Below are 20,643 nucleotides of genomic sequence, written 5' to 3' on the forward strand. Positions count from 1 at the left end.
ATTAGTTGGGAACTTTTTTCTCAAAAAAAAAAATTTTTTTTATTTTTTAATGTTCATTTATTTGTGTGTGTGTGTGTGTGTGTGTGAGAGAGAGAGAGAGAGAGAGAGAGAGAGAGAGAGAGAGAATGAGTGGCAGGGGAAGGGTAGAGAGAGGGAGAGACACAGAATCCAAAGCGGACTCCAGGCTCTGAGCTGTCAGCACAAAGCCTGATGCAGGGCTCGAACTCACAAACTGTGAGGTCATGACCTGAGCTCAAGTCGGACGCGTAACCAACTGAGCAACCCAGGTGCCCCTCTCCAAAAGAAACTCTCTTCATGACTAGTCATGTACATTACAGCTTTACCACCTGTCTTAGCTTGGGTTCCCAGAGAAGCAGATTCTGAGCCAAGGATTTATGTGCAAGCACTTTATTGGAAGGAACAAGGAACATGGAACATGGGTGAGAGAGAGAAGTGATACATGGAAGAAAATACATTAGAATTAAGTTTGCATTCAGTCTGCTACGACAGGGAAGGAACAAAGTTTCATCCTGTGGAGAAATTCTGGAAAATGGTACAAAATGCAAACCTCAGAATTAACCAGTCTAATGTGTGAAAGCCATCCATATCCCATAGGTCTCCTTGAAGGGCTCTTTGTGTAGTCATAATTCTCTGTCATGTCTGGCACCACCTAGTGGGCAAAGTCGGTTCTGGATGAGGCTGTCATTTGGCAGTCATGCCATGGACATGGTGAGAGGGTCCCAGGAAATGTGGGAGTAATGTTGACAGTATTTTCTAGTCTATCCTCACTCAACACTCATTTCTATCCACATTATTCCTGAGAAGTGATCTATGCTCTGAACACATTCCACATGTGTAATTACCATTCCTGACAGCACCTCCAACGAGTCCTAGAAAAACAGTAAAACCACACTAGAAAATAGCTCTTATTCTCTTGTCTTCATTACTGTATGTTTTAGGATCTTAGAGGATGTATCTTAAAACAGCATATATGGGAAATATAAGTCAGAAAAAAGAAGGAAAGTAAGAAAAGGAGGAAAGATGGAAACACCGCAAAGAATGAAGCAAAATCTCAGATATTACTATGAACATAATCACAGAAATCTGGATTCCTAATTTGAAGTTGAAAATCACATCACTATTCTTATACAAAGTAGGATAGAAACTCCATGTCAACTATCCAGGTTCTAGTCAAACTCCGTTTCATTCTCCTCTTTTGAAATGTGGGGTGGATAATAGGAAATGTCTCAGACATGTCTTCAAGATGACATAAAGGCATACATGTGAAGGAACAGCCACAGTTCTGAGGAGGTAAGCACTTCTGAATGACCACATAGGATTTCATTGTATTTCTTGTGGGGAAAACAAGCACACAAACAGAAGGTGAAGAGTCTTTTGTCGAGATGGTGCTGAAGGCAAAGAAGGAAGCCTTGCCGCTCCCAGAGCCAAAGCCAAAGCAAAGGTTTTGAAGACCTAGAAAGCGGTGCTAAATGGCGCCCCCAGTAATCAACAAAAGAAAATCTACACATCACCTACATTCCGAAGGCGCAAGGTAGTGCATCTCTGAAGGCAGCCCAAATATCCTTAAAAGAGCACCCCCTGGAGAAACAAGCTGACCACTATGCCATCATCAAGTTCCCCAACTACTGAGTTAGCCATTAAGAAAATATAAGACAATAAAACACTCGTGTTCATTGTGGATGTCAAGGCCAACAAGTACCAGACTAAACAGGCTGAAAAGAAGCTTTATGACATTGACGTGGCCAAGGTCAACCTTCTGAGCAGGGCCCAAGGAGAAAAGAAAGTACATGTTCGACTGGCTTCTACCCATGATGCCTTGGATGTTGCAAACACATTAGGATCTAAACTGAGTCCAGCTGGATAAATCTAAACAAATTTTTTCACCATTTAAAAAAAAAAGAATGTGAACAACATCAACATTTTAGAGGATAATTCTGGTGACAAGCACAGCCAAATCACTTGATGTGATAAGTACTTCAAGCCTAAAGTTGGAAATCTTAAGAATGGCTGCAAGAAAGATGATCAGGCATAGAACTTTATCGGTAGTATACAGGGAAGAGAAGTCAAAAAGTTTTATAGAGGCAGTTGTTGAGGAGAGACTAATATAAAAACAAATAAAAGGGAAGATGGGTGCTTTGGGGATAGGATAAATCAAATATATCTGTTGAAGAAGAAAAAGACAGATTTAATTTCACGTTTGCCTTTGAGACCCACAATGTTCACTTAGCCCCAATGTCAGTGACCTATCATGGCCTTGAGGTTGCTCTGCTGAGGAGCCTTCGCAGGGCCCCCTTCACATCCTTGTTCCTCAGGCTGTAGATGAAGGGGTTCAACATGGGGGTCACCACAGTGTACATCACTGAGGCAATCGAACTTCCCTGGGAAGAATGGGTCACAGCAGAAGTGAGGTAAACCCCCAAGCTTGTCCCATAGAACAAAGAGACCACAAAGAGGTGAGACCCACAGGTGGAGAATGCTTTATACTTGCTCTCTCTGGAGGACATCATCATTAAGGAGGAGACAATCTGAGAGTATGAGTAGAGGATCCCAGTGAGAGGAAACACACACAGCAGTGCAATGGCAACATACAAGCAGATGTTATTGAGGGTGTCAGAGCAGGCTGCCTTAATAATCTGAGCCAGTTCACAGAAGAAATGTGGAATCTTAGTGCCTGTACAGAAGGTCAGATGCGTAAGCGGTAGCATATGAATCAGAGAGAGGCAGAAAAGAATGAGCCAACAACTCAGAACCAGGAGGACACAGAATCGTGGGCTCATGATGACTGTGTAGTGCAGGGGGTGGCAGATGGCCACAAACCGGTCATACGCCATCACAGTCAGGAGGAGATCATACATTGCAGAAAATATCATTAAAAAAAACACCTGAACGAGGCATTCTATATAGGAAATGTCTTTGCTGTGTTCCTGGATATTCACCAGCATCTTTGGGACAGTGGTGGAGATGAAACAGATGTCAACAAAGGACAGGTTGGAGAGGAAGAAGTACATGGGGGTGTGGAGGTGAGAGTCAGAGCTGATAGCCAGGATGATGAGCAGGTTTCCAAGCACAGTGACCAGATACATGGACAGGAACATGCCAAAGAGGAGAGGCTGCAGTTCTGGGTCATCTGAGAGACCCTGGAGGAGGAATACTGATACTTCTGTCTGGTTTTCTGTTTCCATGTATCCGGTGTGTTTGCTGGAGAAGGAGGCAAAAGCAGCCTTCAATGAACAGTCAACTGGCACCTTCTAGTCATCACCTTTGATTCCATTTTGCATGGATGTGCTTCATCCTCCATCAGTCCTTCCAAATCTAGTGATTCACTCATTGAAGTCATAGCCCAAATCCATTTAAATGCATGTAATCTTTCAGACTCTATTTACCTTATCAGAAATCTTTCTTTTTTTATATATTTTTTTATTTTTACTTTTGAGACAGAGAGAGACAGAGCATGAGTCGGGGAGGGGCAGAGAGAGAGGGAGACACAGAATCTGAAACAGCTCCAGTCTCTGTGCTGTCAGCTCAGAGCCCAACGCGGGGCTTGAACCCATGAACTGTGAGATCTGACCTGAGTCGAGGCCAGCCGCTTAACAGACTGAGCCACCCAAGCGTCCCTCAGAAATCTTTTTTATTGTATCTCCTACTCACTGGTTCTAATTCTTCTATTCAAATCTATGGATATAGACCAATTTCTTCCTTGATATGATCTTTCAAAATAATTGAAGACAAGGTCTTTTTAAAAATCATAACTTCCTTTATTCTAATAACCCTGAAATAGTGACTAATATGGGTTTTCCTTCTTTTTTTTTAATACGGGTCTTCAACTCAAACAACCTTGACTCTGTGTCCTAATGTGTCCTGTTGTTGTCACAGTTAACTCTAAATGTCTTTTTCCCCCCTAAAAATGTGGTTACTGCTATTACTTTATTTATGATGATTCATAATACTTTTGTGCATAGAATGTAAAAAATGATAATTATTTTTATTAATCTATTCCTCTTAATGCAAATTAGTTTTTGATACACAACTGTCATAAAAATCAGTATAGATCTATGATTTAGAAAAAGGGATCTTGAGTCAGACCTTCTCGAATAAAACTTTGGTGCATCAATCTGTGCGACCTTGACAGAGTTATTAAAACTGAGACTGCAGATACCTCAACTCTGCAATGTGAATAGTAAATATATAGTCCCTTAATTATAAGCCTGGTCAGTGAACTAAATGAGATAATGTATGTAATGCTTCATTTGTGGTTCTTGGAACATACGGTAAACACTTGAAAAATGTGAGCTTCTGTTCTTACTATCACAAAAACTTTGTCACGTATGGTTATTGTTTATCAATATTCCATTCAAACTAGGTCATCCATTAAAGGTGGATTTCTGATCATTAAAACGATTTCTTTAAGTTTATGTACTTACTTTGAGAGAGAGAGAGAGAGCACACGTATGAGAGAGGGAGAGCAAGAAACCCAAGCAGGCTCTGCATGGGCAGCGCAGAGCCCAGTGCAGGGCTGGAACTCATGAACCATGAGATCAGGACTTGAGCTGAAACCAAGAGTCAGATGCTTAACTGACGGAATCACCCAGGTGACCCAGAATTCTGATCATGAGAAGCATAAGACTGGTAGCTCTGTTGACCACCGTGTAGCGGTTCTAGTTAATGAAGACTCTATACCTCCCTGTTTCAGATACCACCTGCCAGGCTGATTCTACTATAAGGGAGACAAAAGCATATGGACTACATATATAAGGGGGAAAAATCATAAAACCATTGACACACATACAAAACATGTGTGAGAGTGTGTGTTCATATGTACATGTTCCAAGCGGGATATGTTATACTACAATCAGAAGAGTCAATTGCCAAAAATCGATTGATTGATCTGAATAAAAAATATTCAAAATTTTTATAAACCAAAACATCCTAAAAACTGAAAACATAGGTTTATTTTGTTGGTGATATAAAAAAATTCAATATATTAGTGTCTATTGAATGCTAATTAATTAGAAGGAAAACAGGGTGCCTGGGTTGCTCAGTTGGTTGAGCATCTGACTTTGGCTCAGGTCATGATCTCCTGGTTCATGGGAACAGCTCAGAGCCTGAGGCCTGCTTCAGATTCGGTGTCTCCCTCTCTCTCTGTCCCTCCCCTGCTGTGCTCTGTCTCTCTCTCTTAAAAAAATACACATAATTTTTCTTTTTAAATTAAAAAGATTTAAATAAAAGGAAAACTGTATCAGTTAGGACCAATTTACCCCAGGATATGGTTAGGGAAGACTTCTCTGAAATATGAATATTGAGCTTCAAGAAGAAGAATGAATAATTGTTGGGGCGCCTGGGTGGCTTAGTCGGTTAAGTGTCCAACTTTCACTTAGGTCATGATTTCGCGGTTCGTGGGTTTGAGCCCCGCGTCGGGCTCTGTGCTGACAGCCAGCTCAGAGCCTGGAGCCTGTTTCAGTCTGTGACTCCCTCTCTCTCTGACCCTCCCCTGCTCACACTGTCTCTCTCTCTCTCCTAGAAATAAATAAAACATTAAAAAAAAATAAAAAAAAAGAATGAATAATTGTTAAAAGGGAAATTAGGTAAGGGCACACATTTTGGATGGAAAGAATAGAATTTGCACTCTCCCCATGGATGAGTGAGCTTGGTAATGGAAAGGATTTGAAAAGCCAGTAAGATGGAGAGCAGACAGTGAGGGTCAGGAGGGACAGAGTGTGCGAGGAGCACATGTGGAGCATCCTGTGCTATTCCTTATTGTGGCCATCATGTTAATATTTTTATTTTTTATATTATTATTAATATATTATTAATATTTTTATTTATATATTTTTAAGTGGTCAGAGATTGAGAGTGGTTCTGCTCACCACTGCCTTTCCAGGGACTTACAGAGCATATATGTATAACAGGTATTCAACACACGCAAATTTTATAGATGGGTAATAAAGGCTGAGACCAAACGCATCAAAATATTGCAAAAAATAATATGATAATATACCGAATAAGGCAAATTCATCATATACCTTAATGTAGATACACAGTAGAATAGCAAAGTAGAATGCATTCATATCTATTTGAAAGTGTAATACATTATGAACAAGTCATACCTACGCTAGAAATGGAACGATGGTATAATACTACAATGTCTAAAAAACAATTTATCACAATTATAGAGAAATGAAGAGGAATTATAACCATCATGACAACAGAAAATTGATTTGAGGAAATGTAGCAGGCATTATCGTGGTTAGCAGCCAGACACAGTCTCTCACTAAAGGAGGAAACTAAGAACAGTTTCTTAATAGAGAACAGCTGTTTAAAATGGTAGCCAACAGCGTCCCTCCATTCAAACACTAAACATTCGCGTTGTTCACGAAGCGGCTAAGGCAGTCCACATTCTCATGAACATTTAAAGAGATTGATGAGAGAAGGAAATTAGCCTGAGTACCAAATGTCAGAAATTATGACAATACTTGTAGATATACTGTGGACACTAAAGGGAAACACAACAATACTGAACTATTAAGTCAAACCTGCCTGCAAAAACAGAATATAACCAAAAAATCCAATCACTAGAGGAACAAAATAGGCAATATCTTGTGCTTAATAGATCTTCAGTGAGCAGTTAAGAAAGAAATGGGGGAGGGAGAGATGGGCATGGAGGAGGACACTTGTGGGGATAAGCACTGGGTGTTACGTGGAAACTAATTTGACAATAAACTATTTGTAAAAAATAAATAAATAAATAAATAAATAAATAAATAAATAAATAAATAAAAATAAAAGAAGGAAAGGAAGGATGTCTAAAAAAAATGATGGGATAGGAAATCAAACAGGATCCTACTATTTATGTGGAAGAATACAGAAAGGAAGCAAGTGCACTAGAAAATAACTCTTACTGGAAAGAGGCTCTAGATTCTGAAAGAGAGAGGGAAGGAATCTTTGCAAGAGTTGGAAAAGACTGGTTTAAGTAGCAAGCAAAGCACCTTCAAACTACAGAGACTTGAGCTTTGTTGACTAAATATGGGACTGCTCCAGTCTCATTATTCTAGAGGTAAACCCAGTACCCACTTTCTCATCCCTTTCCCTCATACTCCATCAGCACTTACTGGGAAGCAATGGTCCTACCCCTTTGTGATGGTTATCACTGAAGCTTTCTCTTCTCTGCAGTGTGTCCTAAGGTAGCTCATTTGGGTTTTCCCCTAGGCTGGTAGCAGAGAATTATAGGAAAGTGACAGCAGGGATATGTTATTATCATCTCAAAGACGGAGTTCTTAGAGCTGCTCATTAAATAAATTGTTCTACTGACTTTCCTCTCTCCAAACAATTCAGTTCCCTTAGGATACAAACATAAAAGAGTGGAAAATTTTCAAACAATGTTGTGTTTATGTTGGCAAAGCAGAAGCTATTTTCTCCAAGGAGAAATTCTTCTGTGTTTGGTTTGACTGAAATATCAACGTATCCCTTAAGGAACGTTTAATTCCTGCAAGAACCAAAACCGGGAATCAACATTCTATGATGTTCATCTCTTGAAGACTCTTCGGAGATTTCAAAGATCATTTGTGGCCTACAATGTCATGGGGGCAAAAAGGTTCTTCTTTAAGAAAAACAGAGTGATTGATGGTTTGACTCTGTTGAATGGACTAATAAAGAATGAAAATATCCCTTGACATTTGCTAGTGACATGGAAGCCACTGTTGATATTAGATAGGGCTCCTTTTTTTTAACCTCTAAAGTGAGGGATAATAGCATAAACAATCCAGTAGCGTGGGTTGACAAGTGAATATTGAGGAAATAGAATTGCCAGCATAAATCACTTATTAAGTTTGTGAGGGAAGGTGAGATAGAGGTAAAATATTGCATAAAGAAATTATGGAGTATGGTGAATTGACAAAAATTTGGTTTAATGGAAAATATGCAACAGTTGTAATTTGAAAGAGAACGATCATATTCAGTGCAGGTATTTGAATACACAATACGTTCTGGCTACACAATTCACAGGATGTACGTACACTCTAAGTCAATGATAATCATAATATGCTCTATATCTCCAACACATGGGATATGTGGGTTCAGAAATCAGGCTTGTTAGAAGCATCCCTGTGTAATGTCACTCCCAGTGAGCCAATGTGGCAGCATTTGTCTCAGGTGTCCTCAACTCTGCCATCGGCAAGTTTAAAGGTCTCGACACCTAAAAGAGTAGCACTTCCAGAGACGTGGCAATCGTCCCATTGAACTTGAAGCTATCTGGCTACCTGGCACTTGAGGACCGACATGCCAGGAGAAGGAGTCACTATCTTGGCAGGATTAATTAACCCTGGTCACCAATGTCATTGTGTGAGCATGGCAATGGGCAGGCCCTGGTACCCTACTTTGCTGACTCAGTGGATGCGAGCAGCCCAGCAGCAATCTCGGACCAAAGACAGTGTTGGATACAGATGGCTGTCAGGCAGTTTTGCTCACACAGCAAGAGATCAGAGTGGTGGGACCTTGGGTGACTGTGGCAGCTTCCTTAAGTGACAGCAATTCTCTAACAGGGCTGAAGCCTGAGGGCTGCTTTCAGAGGGTTCCACTCACTGAACCTGGAGAAGAACCCTTCATTCTGAAAGGAGTAGTGGATGACCCAACACAGGTTTACCATCCACCTCATCACCACTTGGATTGCAACCTGCCGCAATGTGTACAGCGTCCACGAGAATATGTGATGCATGAGAGTCAGTAGTTGGGAAGATCTGTTCTTAGTAAGTGGGAGCCACACAGAGAACTTAAACGTCTTGAGTTAGACCGAGCTGAGCATAATGTTATCTTTCGGACCTACTCCTCTGTAACCCAATTCTCTCTCCCACTACTGCCACTAAGACGGAACACAAGATCAACCCATGGCACTGCCAAGGGGAAATTATCTGTGAGGTGTTTCACAGGCTCATCAAACTGAACCTTTCTGAAGACAAACTCAATGTCTTGTCCCTCCATCCCTCTCTTCCCTCCTCCCTTCCTCCCTCCCTCCATTCTTCTTCCCCTTCTTTCCTTTCTTCTTCCCTCCTTCCGTTCCTACCTTCCTTAATAGCCATGAGACAGGTGTTTTAATGGTCTACCTTTTCAAAACTTTTTAAAAATAAACTTCCAAACTTTTTATTTGAACCCTGAACATACTCACTAGACAAATAATTATTTTATTTTAAAATTTTTTATTTATTTTGAGAAAGACAGAGACAGTGTGAGTAGGGGAGGAGAACAGGGAGGGCGGGGGGGGGAGAGAGAGAGAGAGAGAGAGAGAGAGAGAGATCTCAAGCAGGCTCTGCACTAATAGTACAAAGCCTGATGTGGTGCTCGAGCTAAGAAAACCATGAGATCATGACCTGAGCCAAAATGAAGAGTTGGATTCTTAACCAACTGATCCACCCAGGAGCCTAAACAATTATTTTAAAGGAGGATAATAAGGCTCAAATTGTTCATACCAAAAAATTATTATAGATAAAATCTGAGGTAGATGCAATTTCTGAAGAAAAAATGTGGAAGCTTTAATTAATACAATTTGACAACAGGAAAGTTGACAAATTGGAGTATATAGAGAGAATATTGGTTATTTGGAAAATTGTATCTAAAACTAGATTGATGAGGGGCACCTGGGTGGCTCAGATGGTTGAGCATCCAACTTTGGCTCAGGTCATGATCTCACAGTTCATGAGTTCAAGCCCTGTATCAGGCACCATGCTGACAGCTCAGAGTCTGGAGCTGGAGCCTGCTTTGGAGTCTCTGTCTCCCTCTCTCTCTCTGCTCCTCCCCAACCTGTGCACTCCCTCCCTCTTTCTGTCTCTCTCTCAAAAATAAATAAACATAAAAAAATAGATGGAGTATACAAATTCTTTCATCTACTTGAAGAGTGATGTCATAGGCAGTTTGGGCTGCTATAACAAAATACCATAAACTGGGTGGCTTTAAACAACAACAGCAAAAATATTTCTCACAGTTCTGGCAGCTAGAAGTCGCTGAGAGTAGGGAGCCAACGCAGTCAGGTTCTGGCGAGAACCTTTTTCTTGGTTGCACATAGCTGACTTCTCATTGTATCTACATTTGGCCGAGAAAAAAAGCAAATCTCATGTGACTCTCATAGGGATATTAGTTGCATTCATGAAGATTTTATCTTATGAACTCTTCTAAACCTAATTGCCTTCCAAGGCTCTACCTCCTAATACCATCACATTGGGGGTTAGGGTTTCAAAATATGAATTTTGGGGGGCAGACACATTCAGTCCATAGCAAGTACTAAAAAAGAAATGAGCTTCCAATAAGGATGTGAAGGGCTACTACAAAGATTAGTGGCATGATTTCATTCTTTTTTATGGCTGAGTAATATTCCATTTTCTGTGTATATATATATATATATACATATATATATTAATATATATAATATACCATATACATATTTATGTATATGTATCTCATCCCCTTTATCCATTCATCTTTTGATGGACACGGGTTACTTCCATATCTTGGCTATTGTAAATAAATCCCCAATACACATGGGGTGCACATATCTCTTTAAATTCGTGTTTTTGTATTCTTTGGGTAAATACACAGTAGCATAATTCATGAATCATATGGTAGTTCTATTTCTCTGCCATAGAAAAGAATGAAATTTTGCCATTTCAACAACCCAGATGGATCTAGAAGTGAAATAAGTGAACTAACTCAATCAGAAGAGACATATACCATATGATTTCACTCCTGTGTAGACTTTTAACAAAACAAAGAATAAGAGACAAACAAAAAACCAGACTCTTAACTATAGAGAACAATCTGGTGGTTGCTGGTGGGGAGGTGGGGAAGGGGGAGGGGGAAGGGGAAACAGGTGAAGGGTATTAGGAGTACACTTATCATGATGAACACTGAGTAATATAAAGAATTACTGAATCATTCTATTATACACTTGAGTTTAATATAACACTGTATATAAATAAATATGATGCAGCCTGTATAGGTGATGGCTTTGTTCTCTGTATGGATGTTCACCAGTATTTTTGGAACCATGGTGGAATTGAAACAAGTATCAGAAAGAGAAAGGTGAAAGAGTATGAAATACACAGGCATGTGGAAGTCCTAGTCAGACCTGATGGCCAGAATGATAAATAGGTTTCCAAACATGGTGACCAGGTACATGGACAAGAATAGCCCGAAGAGGCCTGCGTGGTGGGGTGGGAGGGCAGAGGTGTCGCTGTGGGCCCTTTGCAAGCTCCACACACTGGGAGATTTCCTCTCGAGCTGCACGCTGGAGTTGCTTTATACAGAAATCTTGTGAGACCACTGTGCAGCAGGATGACGATTATACAAAGAGTGGTATTGAATTCCCGACCTGGAAAAAATGGTAATCCAGTGGCAGAAAATTTCCGAATAGAAGTAAATTTACCAGATAATATCAATGAAGGACAAGTGCAAGTGAGAACTCTTTATCTTTCTGTGGATCCTTACACGGGCTACCTCAAGAAACAAGCCAAAGTACAATTGGTGGAAAGTCCCAAATACCACTATGAGTAAGGATATAAAATAACCAAAGTCTCAACAAAACAGACCAAGAGACACCATTCAAAGAACACTTCCTGAAGGGACAGGCCCTGAACAGTCAAAGAGCCTTCTTTGATACAGCAGTACTTGCAGGTACAGAGTGCATAACAAGCTTTCAAAACTAACAAGAGATAGAAAGCTAGCCAAAATGACAAAATGTAAGAACTCTCCTCCAAAGAAATTCCAGGAAGAAAAGACAGCTAAAGAACTGCTCAAAACAGATATAAGCAACATAACTGAACAAGAATTTAGAACAACAGTCATAAGATTAATCGCTGGGCTTGAAAAAGGCATGGAAGACATCAGAGAAACTATTGCTACAATGACTATGGAGCTTAAAAATAGTTGTGATGAATTAAAAAATGCTATAAATGAGATGCATAATAAAATGGAGGTATCCAATGCACGGATTGAAGAGGCAGAAAGGAGAATAAGTGATTTAGATGACACAATTATAGAAAAAGAGGAAGCTAAGAAAAAGAAAGATAAACTGATCCAGGAACATGAAAGGAGAGTTCGAGAACTGAGTAATACAATGAAATGGAACAATATCCGTATCATAGGAATTCCAGAAGAGGAAGAAAGAGGGAAAGGCACTGAAGGAGTTCTTGAACAAATTATAGCAGAGAACTTCCCCAATCTGGGGAAGGAAACAGACATTCAAATCCAACAAAATTGCACCAACATTCTTGCCAAAGGCAAAACAAACTATCCTAAAATTTGTATGGAACCACAAAAGACCCCGAATAGCCAAAGTAATATTGAAGAAGAAAACCAAAATGGGAGGCATCACCATCCCAGACTTTAGCCTCTACTACAAAGCTGTCATCATCAAGACAGTATGGTATTGGCACAAAAACAGACACATACACCAATGGAATAGAATAGAGAACCCAGAATTGAACCCACAAATGTATGGCCAATTAATCTTTGACAAAGCAGGAAAGGGTATCCAATGGAAAAAAGACAGCCTCTTTAACAGATGGTGCTGGGAGAAATGAACAGCAATGTGCAAAAGAATGAAACTAGATCACTTTCTTATACCATACACAAAAAAACCCAAAATGGTTGAAGGACCTCAATGTGAGACAGAAAATTATCAAAACACTAGAAGAGAAAGCAGGAAACAACCTCCTTGACCTCCACCACAGCAATTTCTTACTTGACAGATCTCCAAAGTCAAGATAATCAAGAGTAAAAATGGGGACACCTGGGTGGCTCAGTCTGTTAAGCATCCGACTTCAGCTCAGGTATTGATCTCACGGTTCGCGCGTTCGAGCCCCGCGTCGGGCTCTGTGCTGACAACTAGCTCAGAGCCTGGAGTCTGCTTCAGATTCTGTGTCTCCCTCTCTCTGACCCTCCCCTGCTCATGCTGTCTCTCCCTCTCAAAAATAAATAAAACGTTAAAAATTTTTTTTTAATGCCTCCACACTCTCTTGATGAATCATAGCTGCTTCTTCCATCAGTGTTCCCTTGGGGGTTGTACATTTTTTTATTAGATTCCAAAGTGCCGTGATAGCTGACTTTGATAGTTTTTGTAAGCGTGTTAGATTTCTGTGGGGAAGGAGCCCTGGAGTTCCAAAGAAAAGGGAAATCAAGAGCAAAAATGAACTACTGGGACTGAATCAAGATAAAAAGCTTCTGGATGGCAAAGGAAACAATCCATAAAACTAATAGGCAACCAACGGAATGGGAAAAGATAGTTGCACATGACATATCAGATAAAGGGCTAGTATCCAAAATCTATAAGGAACTCACCAAACTCCATACCCAAAAAACAAATAATCCCATAAAGAAATGGGCAAAAGACATGAACAGACACTTCTCCAAAGAGGACATGCAGATGGCCAACAGACCCAGGAAACAATGCTCAGTGTCACTCATCATCAGGGAAATACAAATCTAAACCACAGTGAGATGTCACCTCACGCTGGTCAGAGTGGCTAAAATGAACAAATCAGGAGACTCTAGATGCTGGTGAAGATGTGGAGAAAGAAGCACCCTCCTACACTGTTGGTGGGAATGTAAACTGGTGCAGCCCCTCTGGAAAACAGTGTGGAGGTTCCTCAAAAAATTAACAGTAGAACTCCCCTATGACCCAGCAATAGCACTGCTAGGAATTTACCCAAGGGATACAGGAGTGCTGATGCATAGTGCCGGGAGCCGCACCAGCCTCTCTGGATGGCAGTCACAGCAAGGAAGCGACAATGTTTGCAGCTCCTGCCATGAGAAATGAAAACTGGTATCTCCTTCTGCTACTATTGGCTCATATTGGATATAAGCCTAATGGTATTGACCAGGCCTCACAATATTCCATATCAGACCCATATTCTGAATACAGATACCTCATAAGGAAAAGCATATTCCTGCCTTTACAAAAGAGATTTTAGATGAAAGCTCTATGGGTGATTGTCAAAAGGCTCTTCCTATGGGCCTTGCAGATCCAAGACTTAGGGGGTTAAGAACACAAGAATTACAATTGAGCCTGGCCCTGAAACCAAGGGCCTATTTTGGGGTTAAAAACAAAACATAATTACCACATATATCTTTGCTAATTGGTGAAACATAACAGTCCCTTCCTCAAGGCCTACTTTCCACAAATACCCTCTCTTACACTGGCAGCTGGGATGAGGATAGGTAAGAGTAGCTAAAACATAACCCAGGGGCAAAAGACTGACCCATTCAGGGTCTCCATGTTAGTCTCCACAAACAAACCAATTCAGAAACATTCATCCTCTTGAGAGCCAGACAAAATACTCCTAACTTATCTATATACAACTTGACCTATATGTTATCCTATTTTTCACTAAGAACATTCTGTTATTTCCTTGGTCGGAATAATTCTACTATTGTTATCACAAAAGACCTCCCATTGTAAGAAGTTCCTTTCTATGACTTCATCTTGTTGCTGAACCTTTAAATAAAGACACAAAAACCAACAGGACAGAGATGCCTGCCTGGTGATCAGAAAGAATCTCGGGGCTCTCTTACTCTCTCTCGCTGACACCGTCCATCCTTCAGGGACCCCTGGACCTGCCGGAGCTGGCACATGGACCCCAATGTTCACATCAGCACTTTCAACAATAGCCAAAACATGGAAAGAGGCTAAGTGTCTATCAACTGATGAGTGGATCAAGAAAATGTGGTTTGGGGCATCTGGCTGGCTCAGTTGGTTAAGCGTCCAACTTCGGCTCAGGTCATGATCTCATGGTTTGTGGGTTTGAGCCCCGCGTCGGGCTCTGTGCTGACAGCTAGCTCAGAGCCTGGAGCCTCTTTCAGATTCTGTACCTCCTGCTCTCTCTGACCCTCCCCTGCTTATGCTGTCTCTCTCTCAGAAATAAATAAAACATTAAAAAAATTAAAAAAAGAAAAAAGAAGATGTGGTTTATCTCTACATTGGAATACTACATTGCAATGAGAAAGAATGAAATCTGGCCATTTGTAGCAATGTGGATGGAACTGAAGAGTGTTATGCTGAGCAAAGTAAGTCAGGTAGAGGACAGATACCATATATTTTCACCTATAAGTGGACCAGGAGAAATTTAACAGAGGACCGTGGGGGAGGAGAAGGGGAGAAAATAGTTGGGGAGAGGGAGGGGGGAAAACTCTTAAATACTGAGAACTGAGGGCTAATGGGAGTGGGGGAGAGGGGAAGGGAGGTGATGGGCATGGAGGAGGGCACTTGTTGGGATGAGCACTGGGTGTTATATGGAAACCAACTTGACAATAAACTATTTAAAAAATAGTACATCCACACATATGAATACTATTCTGCAATTAAAAGAAACAAAGTGTTGATACATATTTCCACATGGATGACTCTGAGAAAACATACAATGACTAGAAGACCAATACAAAAGACTACATATTGTATGATTGCATTTATATAAGATACTTAGAAAAAGCCATTAATAGAGACAGAGAGTGATACGTGACTTCCTAGAATTCAGGCGGGACTCAACAGTAACTGCAAATGGGCACAAGGGAACTTTTAATGTAACAGAAAGATTCTAAAACTGGATTATAGGGGCACCTGGGTGGCTCAGTCGGTTAAGTGTCCGACTTTGGCTCAGGTCACGATCTCATGGTTCATGAGTTTGCGCCTCGTGTTAGGCTCTGTGCTGACAGTTCAGAGCCTGGAGCCAACTTCAGATTCTGTGTCTTCTCTCTCTGACCCTCCTCTGCTTGCATTCTGTCTCTTTCTCTCAAAAATAAACAAACATTAAAAGAATTTTTAAAAGTTGGATTATATAATAATCACATAACTCCACAAATTTACTAAAATCATTGAATTTATATTATCATTTAATAAATTTTGTATATGTAAATTATGCCTCAAAAGTATTAAAAAATAAAAATTTAAGAGTTTTTCTTGGAATTATTCAGGGTGCTTGAAAACTTTTACCTTTGTTTTCAACAGGATCTATGACACACCACATTATTATGCTCACCACTCTGTATTGCAGCCATTTGGTCCCTTCCTCGATTTGGACACATGAGACAATAAATTCATATTGGCTTCAATTTAACGGAATGAATGTGAATTGAAGCCACATCAAAAAAGCCTTTCCTCTCTAACAAACTGTAATTTTAGAGTCATTTTGCAGTCCTAACTATGTCCTCAATAATTAGTTTTCTTTTTTTCTCCAAAAGTTTTAAACTGCTTTCATGATGGTCTTGTATATTATAGCTTTACCACCTGTCTTAGCTTGGGTTCCCAGAGAAGCAGATCCTGAACCAAGGATTTATGTGCAAACACTTTATTGGAAGAACAAGGAACATGGAACATGGGTGAGAAAGAGAAGTGATACATGGAAGAAAATACACTAGAATTATTTACATTCAGTCTGGTACCACAGGGAAGGAGCAAAGTTTCATCCTGTGGAGAAATTCTGGAAAATGGTACAAAATGCAAACCTCAGAATTAACCAGTCTAATGTGTGAAAGCCATCCATATCCCATAGGTCTCCTTGAAGGGCTCTTTGTGTAGTCATAATTCTCTGTCATGTCTGGCACCACCTAGTGGGCAAAGTCGGTTCTGGATGAGGCTGTCATTTGGCAGTCATGCCATGGACATGGTGAGAGGGTCCCAGGAAATGTGGGAGTAATGTTGACAGTATTTTCTAGTCTATCCTCACTCAACACTCATTTCTATCCACATTATTCCTGAGAAGTGATCTATGCTCTGAACACATTCCACATGTGTAATTACCATTCCTGACAGCACCTCCAACGAGTCCTAGAAAAACAGTAAAACCACACTAGAAAATAACTCTTATTCTCTTGTCTTCATTATTGTATGTTTTAGGATCTTAGAGGATATAATCTTAAAATTGCATAAATGGGACATATAAGTCAAATTAAAGAAGGAAAGGAAGAAAAGGAGGAAAAATGGAAAGATCACAAAGAATGAAGCAGCATCTCAGAGTTTTCCAAGGCAGGATATTACTATGAGCATAATCACAGAAATCTGGATTCCTAATTTGAAGTTGAAAATCACATCACTATTCTTATACAAAGTAGGATAGAAACTCCATGTCAACTATCCAGGTTCTAGTCCAACTCCATCTCATTCTCCTCTTTTGAAAAGTGGGGTTGAATGAGAGGAAATGTCTCCAAGACATGTTTTCAAGGTGACATAAAGTCATACATGTGAAGGAACATGCACAGTTCTGAGAAGGTAAGCACTTTTGAATGACCACATAGGATTTCATTCTATTTCTTGTGGAGAAAACAAGCATACTAACAAAAGAAGGTAAAGAGCCTTTCAGGAACATGGCACCAAAGGCAAAGAAGGAAGCTCTGCCCCTCCCAGAGCCAAGAAAGCAGTGCTGAAAGTCATCCACGGGAAGGAGGAGGAGGAGGAGGAGGAGGAGGAAGAAGGAGGAGGAAGGAGGAAGAAGAACCACCACATGTCACTTACATTCTGACCTCCCAAGACACTATGTCTCCAAAGGCAACCCAAATATCCCTGAAAAAGAGCCCCCAGGAGAAACAAGCTGACCACTATGCCATCATCAAGTGCACCCTTACTACTGAGTAAGATATGATGAAAATATGATGAAAATAGATGTCATGAGAATAGAAATGACAATAGATGAAAATAGAAGTCAACAACACACCTGTGTTCATTGTGGATGTCAAGGCCATCAAGTACCATTCTAAACAGGCTGTGAAGAAGCTCTATGAGACATTGAAGTGGCCAAGGCCAACACTCTGATAAGGTCCAGTGGAGAAAAGAAAGCATATGTTCGACTGGCTCCCAACTATGATGCTTTGGAGTTTCCAACAAATTGGGGTCATCTAAACTGAGTCCAGGGGCACCTGGATGGGTCAGTCAGTTTAGCGTCCAACTTTGGCTCAGGTCATGATCTCTCGGTTTGTGAGTTTGAGCCCCACATAGGGCTCTGTGCTGATAGCTCAGAGCCTGGAGACTGTTCTGGATTCTGTGTCTCCCTCTCTCTCTGCTCTCCTTTGTCTCTCTCTCTCTCTGTCTCTCTTTCAAAAGTAAATAAATGTTAAAAAATTTTTTAAACTAGGTCCAGCTGGGGAACCTGGGTGACTTAGTCGGTTGAGTGTCCAACTTCAGCTCAGGTCATGATTTCATGTTTGTGGGTTCGAACTCCGTGTCAGGCTCTATGCTATCAGCTCAGTGCCTGGAGCCTGCTTCAGATTCTGTGTCTTCCTCTCTTTCTGTCCCGCCCTCAGTTGTGCTCTGTCTCTGTCTCTCAAAAATATATAAACATTAAAAAACTTTTTTCAGGGGCGCCTGAGTGACTCAGTTGGTTAAGCATCCGACTTTGGCTCAGGCCATGATCTCACAGTCCGTGGGTTTGAACTCCGCATCAGGCTCTATGCTGTCAGCTCAGTGCCTGGAGCCTGCTTCAGATTCTATGTCTCCTACTCTCTCTGCCCCTTCCCCACTCGCTCTCTGTCCATGTCTCTCAAAATAAAGACATAAAAAAAATTTTTTTTAAATAAACTAAGCCCAGCTGGCTAAACCTAAATATAAATGTTTTTCACCATTAAAAAAAAATGAAGGTGAAGAACATCAAAATTTTAGAGGATTGTTTGGGTGGCAACCACAGCAGCAATTGATATAAGTACTTTTAGCCTAAAGGTAGAATCTTAAGAATGGCTGCAAGAAAGCAGATCAAACATGGAACTTTGTCAACAACATATGGAGAAGAAAAGTCCAAAATGTGTTATGGAGGGAGTTGTTGAGGAGAAACTAATACAAAAACAAGTAAAAGGAAGTCATGGGTGTTTTGGGAATACAATAAATCAAACACATCCATTGGAGGAGCAAAAGAAACAGATTTAATCTCACATTTGCCTTTGGGACCCACAGTGTCCACCTGGCTTTGAAGCCATGGCCCATCATGGCCATGAGGTTGCTCTGCTGAGGAGCCTTCGCAGGGCCCCCTTCACATCCTTGTTCCTCAGGCTGTAGATGAAGGGGTTCAACATGGGGGTCACCACAGTGTACATCACTGAGGCAATCGAACTTCCCTGGGAAGAATGGGTCACAGCAGAAGTGAGGTAAACCCCCAGGCTTGTCCCATAGAACAAAGAGACCACAGAGAGGTGAGACCCACAGGTGGAGAATGCTTTATACTTGCTCTCTCTGGAGGACATCTTCATTAAGGAGGAGACAATCTGAGAGTATGAGTAGAGGATCCCAGTGAGAGGAAACACACACAGCAGTGCAGTGGCAACATACAAGCAGATGTTATTGATGAGGGTGTCAGAGCAGGCTGCCTTAATAATCTGAGCCAGTTCACAGAAGAAATGTGGAATCTCAGTGCCTGTACAGAAGGTCAGCCGCCTCACCAGCAGAATATGAATCAAGGAGACCCAGAAAAGGGTGAGCCAACAACTCAGAACCAGGAGGACACAGAATTGTGGGCTCATGATGACTGTGTAGTGCAGGGGGTGGCAGATGGCCACAAACCGGTCATACGCCATCACAGTCAGGAGGAAATCGTCCATTCCAGCAAAAATCATAAAAAAATACACTTGAACGAAGCATTCTATATAGGAAATGTCTTTGCTGTGTTCCTGGATATTCACCAGCATCTTTGGGACAGTGGTGGAGATGAAACAGATGTCAACAAAGGACAGGTTGGAGAGGAAGAAGTACATGGGGGTGTGGAGGTGAGAGTCAGAACTGATAGCCAGGATGATGAGCAGGTTTCCAAGCACAGTGACCAGATACATGGACAGGAACACGCCAAAGAGGAGTGGCTGCATTTCCGGATCATCTGAGAGACCCCGGAGGAGGAATACTGATACTTCTGTCCGGTTTTCTGTTTCCATGTATCTGGTGTGTTTGCTGGAGAAGGAGGCAAAAGCAGCCTTCAATGAACAGTCAACTGGCACCTTCAAATCAAAGTCATCACCTTTGATTCCATTTTGCATGGATGTACTTCATCCTCCATCAGTCCTTCCAAATCTAGTGATTCACTCATTGAAGTCGTAGCCCAAATCCATTTAAATGCATGTAATCTTTCAGACTATCTTTACCTTAGCAGAAGTCTTTCTCATTCTCTCTCCTACTCACTGGTTCTAATTCTTCTATTCAAATCTATGGATATAAACCAATTTCTTCCTTGATATGATCTTCCAAAATAATTGAAGACAATTAAGGTGTTTTCTTTGATAACTTTCATAACTTCCTTTATTCTAATAACTCTGAAATAGTGATTAAGATGGGTTTTCAACTCAAACAACCTTGACTCTGTGATCTGATGTATACTGTTATTGTCACAGTTAACTCTAAATGTTTTTTTCCCCTAAAAATGTGGTTACTGCTATTACTTTATGATGATTCAAAATGTTTTTGTGCACAGTAGGATGTCAGAAATGATAACTATTGGGGCACCTCGGTCACTCAGTCAGTTAACTGTCCGACTTTGGCTCAGGTCATGATCTCATGGTTCATGAGTTTGAGCCCCGCGTCGAGCTCTGTGCTGACAGCTAGCTCAGAGCCTGGAGCCAGTTTCAGATTCTGTGCCTCCCTCTCTCTCTGACCCTCCCCTGCTCACACTGTCTCTCTCTCTC

General features: G+C 40.9%; 2 protein-coding genes across 2 annotated transcripts; both read right to left on the bottom strand.

Moving 5' to 3' along the window:
• Positions 1-2,267: 2,267 nt before the first annotated feature.
• Positions 2,268-3,203, bottom strand: LOC120226538 (olfactory receptor 7D4-like). The gene has a single exon (XM_039224719.1). The coding sequence runs from the start codon at positions 3,201-3,203 to the stop codon at positions 2,268-2,270; it is 936 nt and encodes a 311-aa protein (XP_039080650.1).
• A 15,757-nt stretch (positions 3,204-18,960) lies between these two features.
• Positions 18,961-19,899, bottom strand: LOC120226536 (olfactory receptor 7D4-like). Its single transcript, XM_039224717.1, has one exon. The coding sequence runs from the start codon at positions 19,897-19,899 to the stop codon at positions 18,961-18,963; it is 939 nt and encodes a 312-aa protein (XP_039080648.1).
• Between the last annotated feature and the right edge of the window lie 744 nt (positions 19,900-20,643).

Source organism: Hyaena hyaena, unplaced genomic scaffold (assembly GCF_003009895.1).
Source record: "Hyaena hyaena isolate Hyena2069 unplaced genomic scaffold, ASM300989v1 scaffold_1778, whole genome shotgun sequence".
Classification (NCBI taxonomy): Eukaryota; Metazoa; Chordata; class Mammalia; order Carnivora; family Hyaenidae; genus Hyaena; species Hyaena hyaena.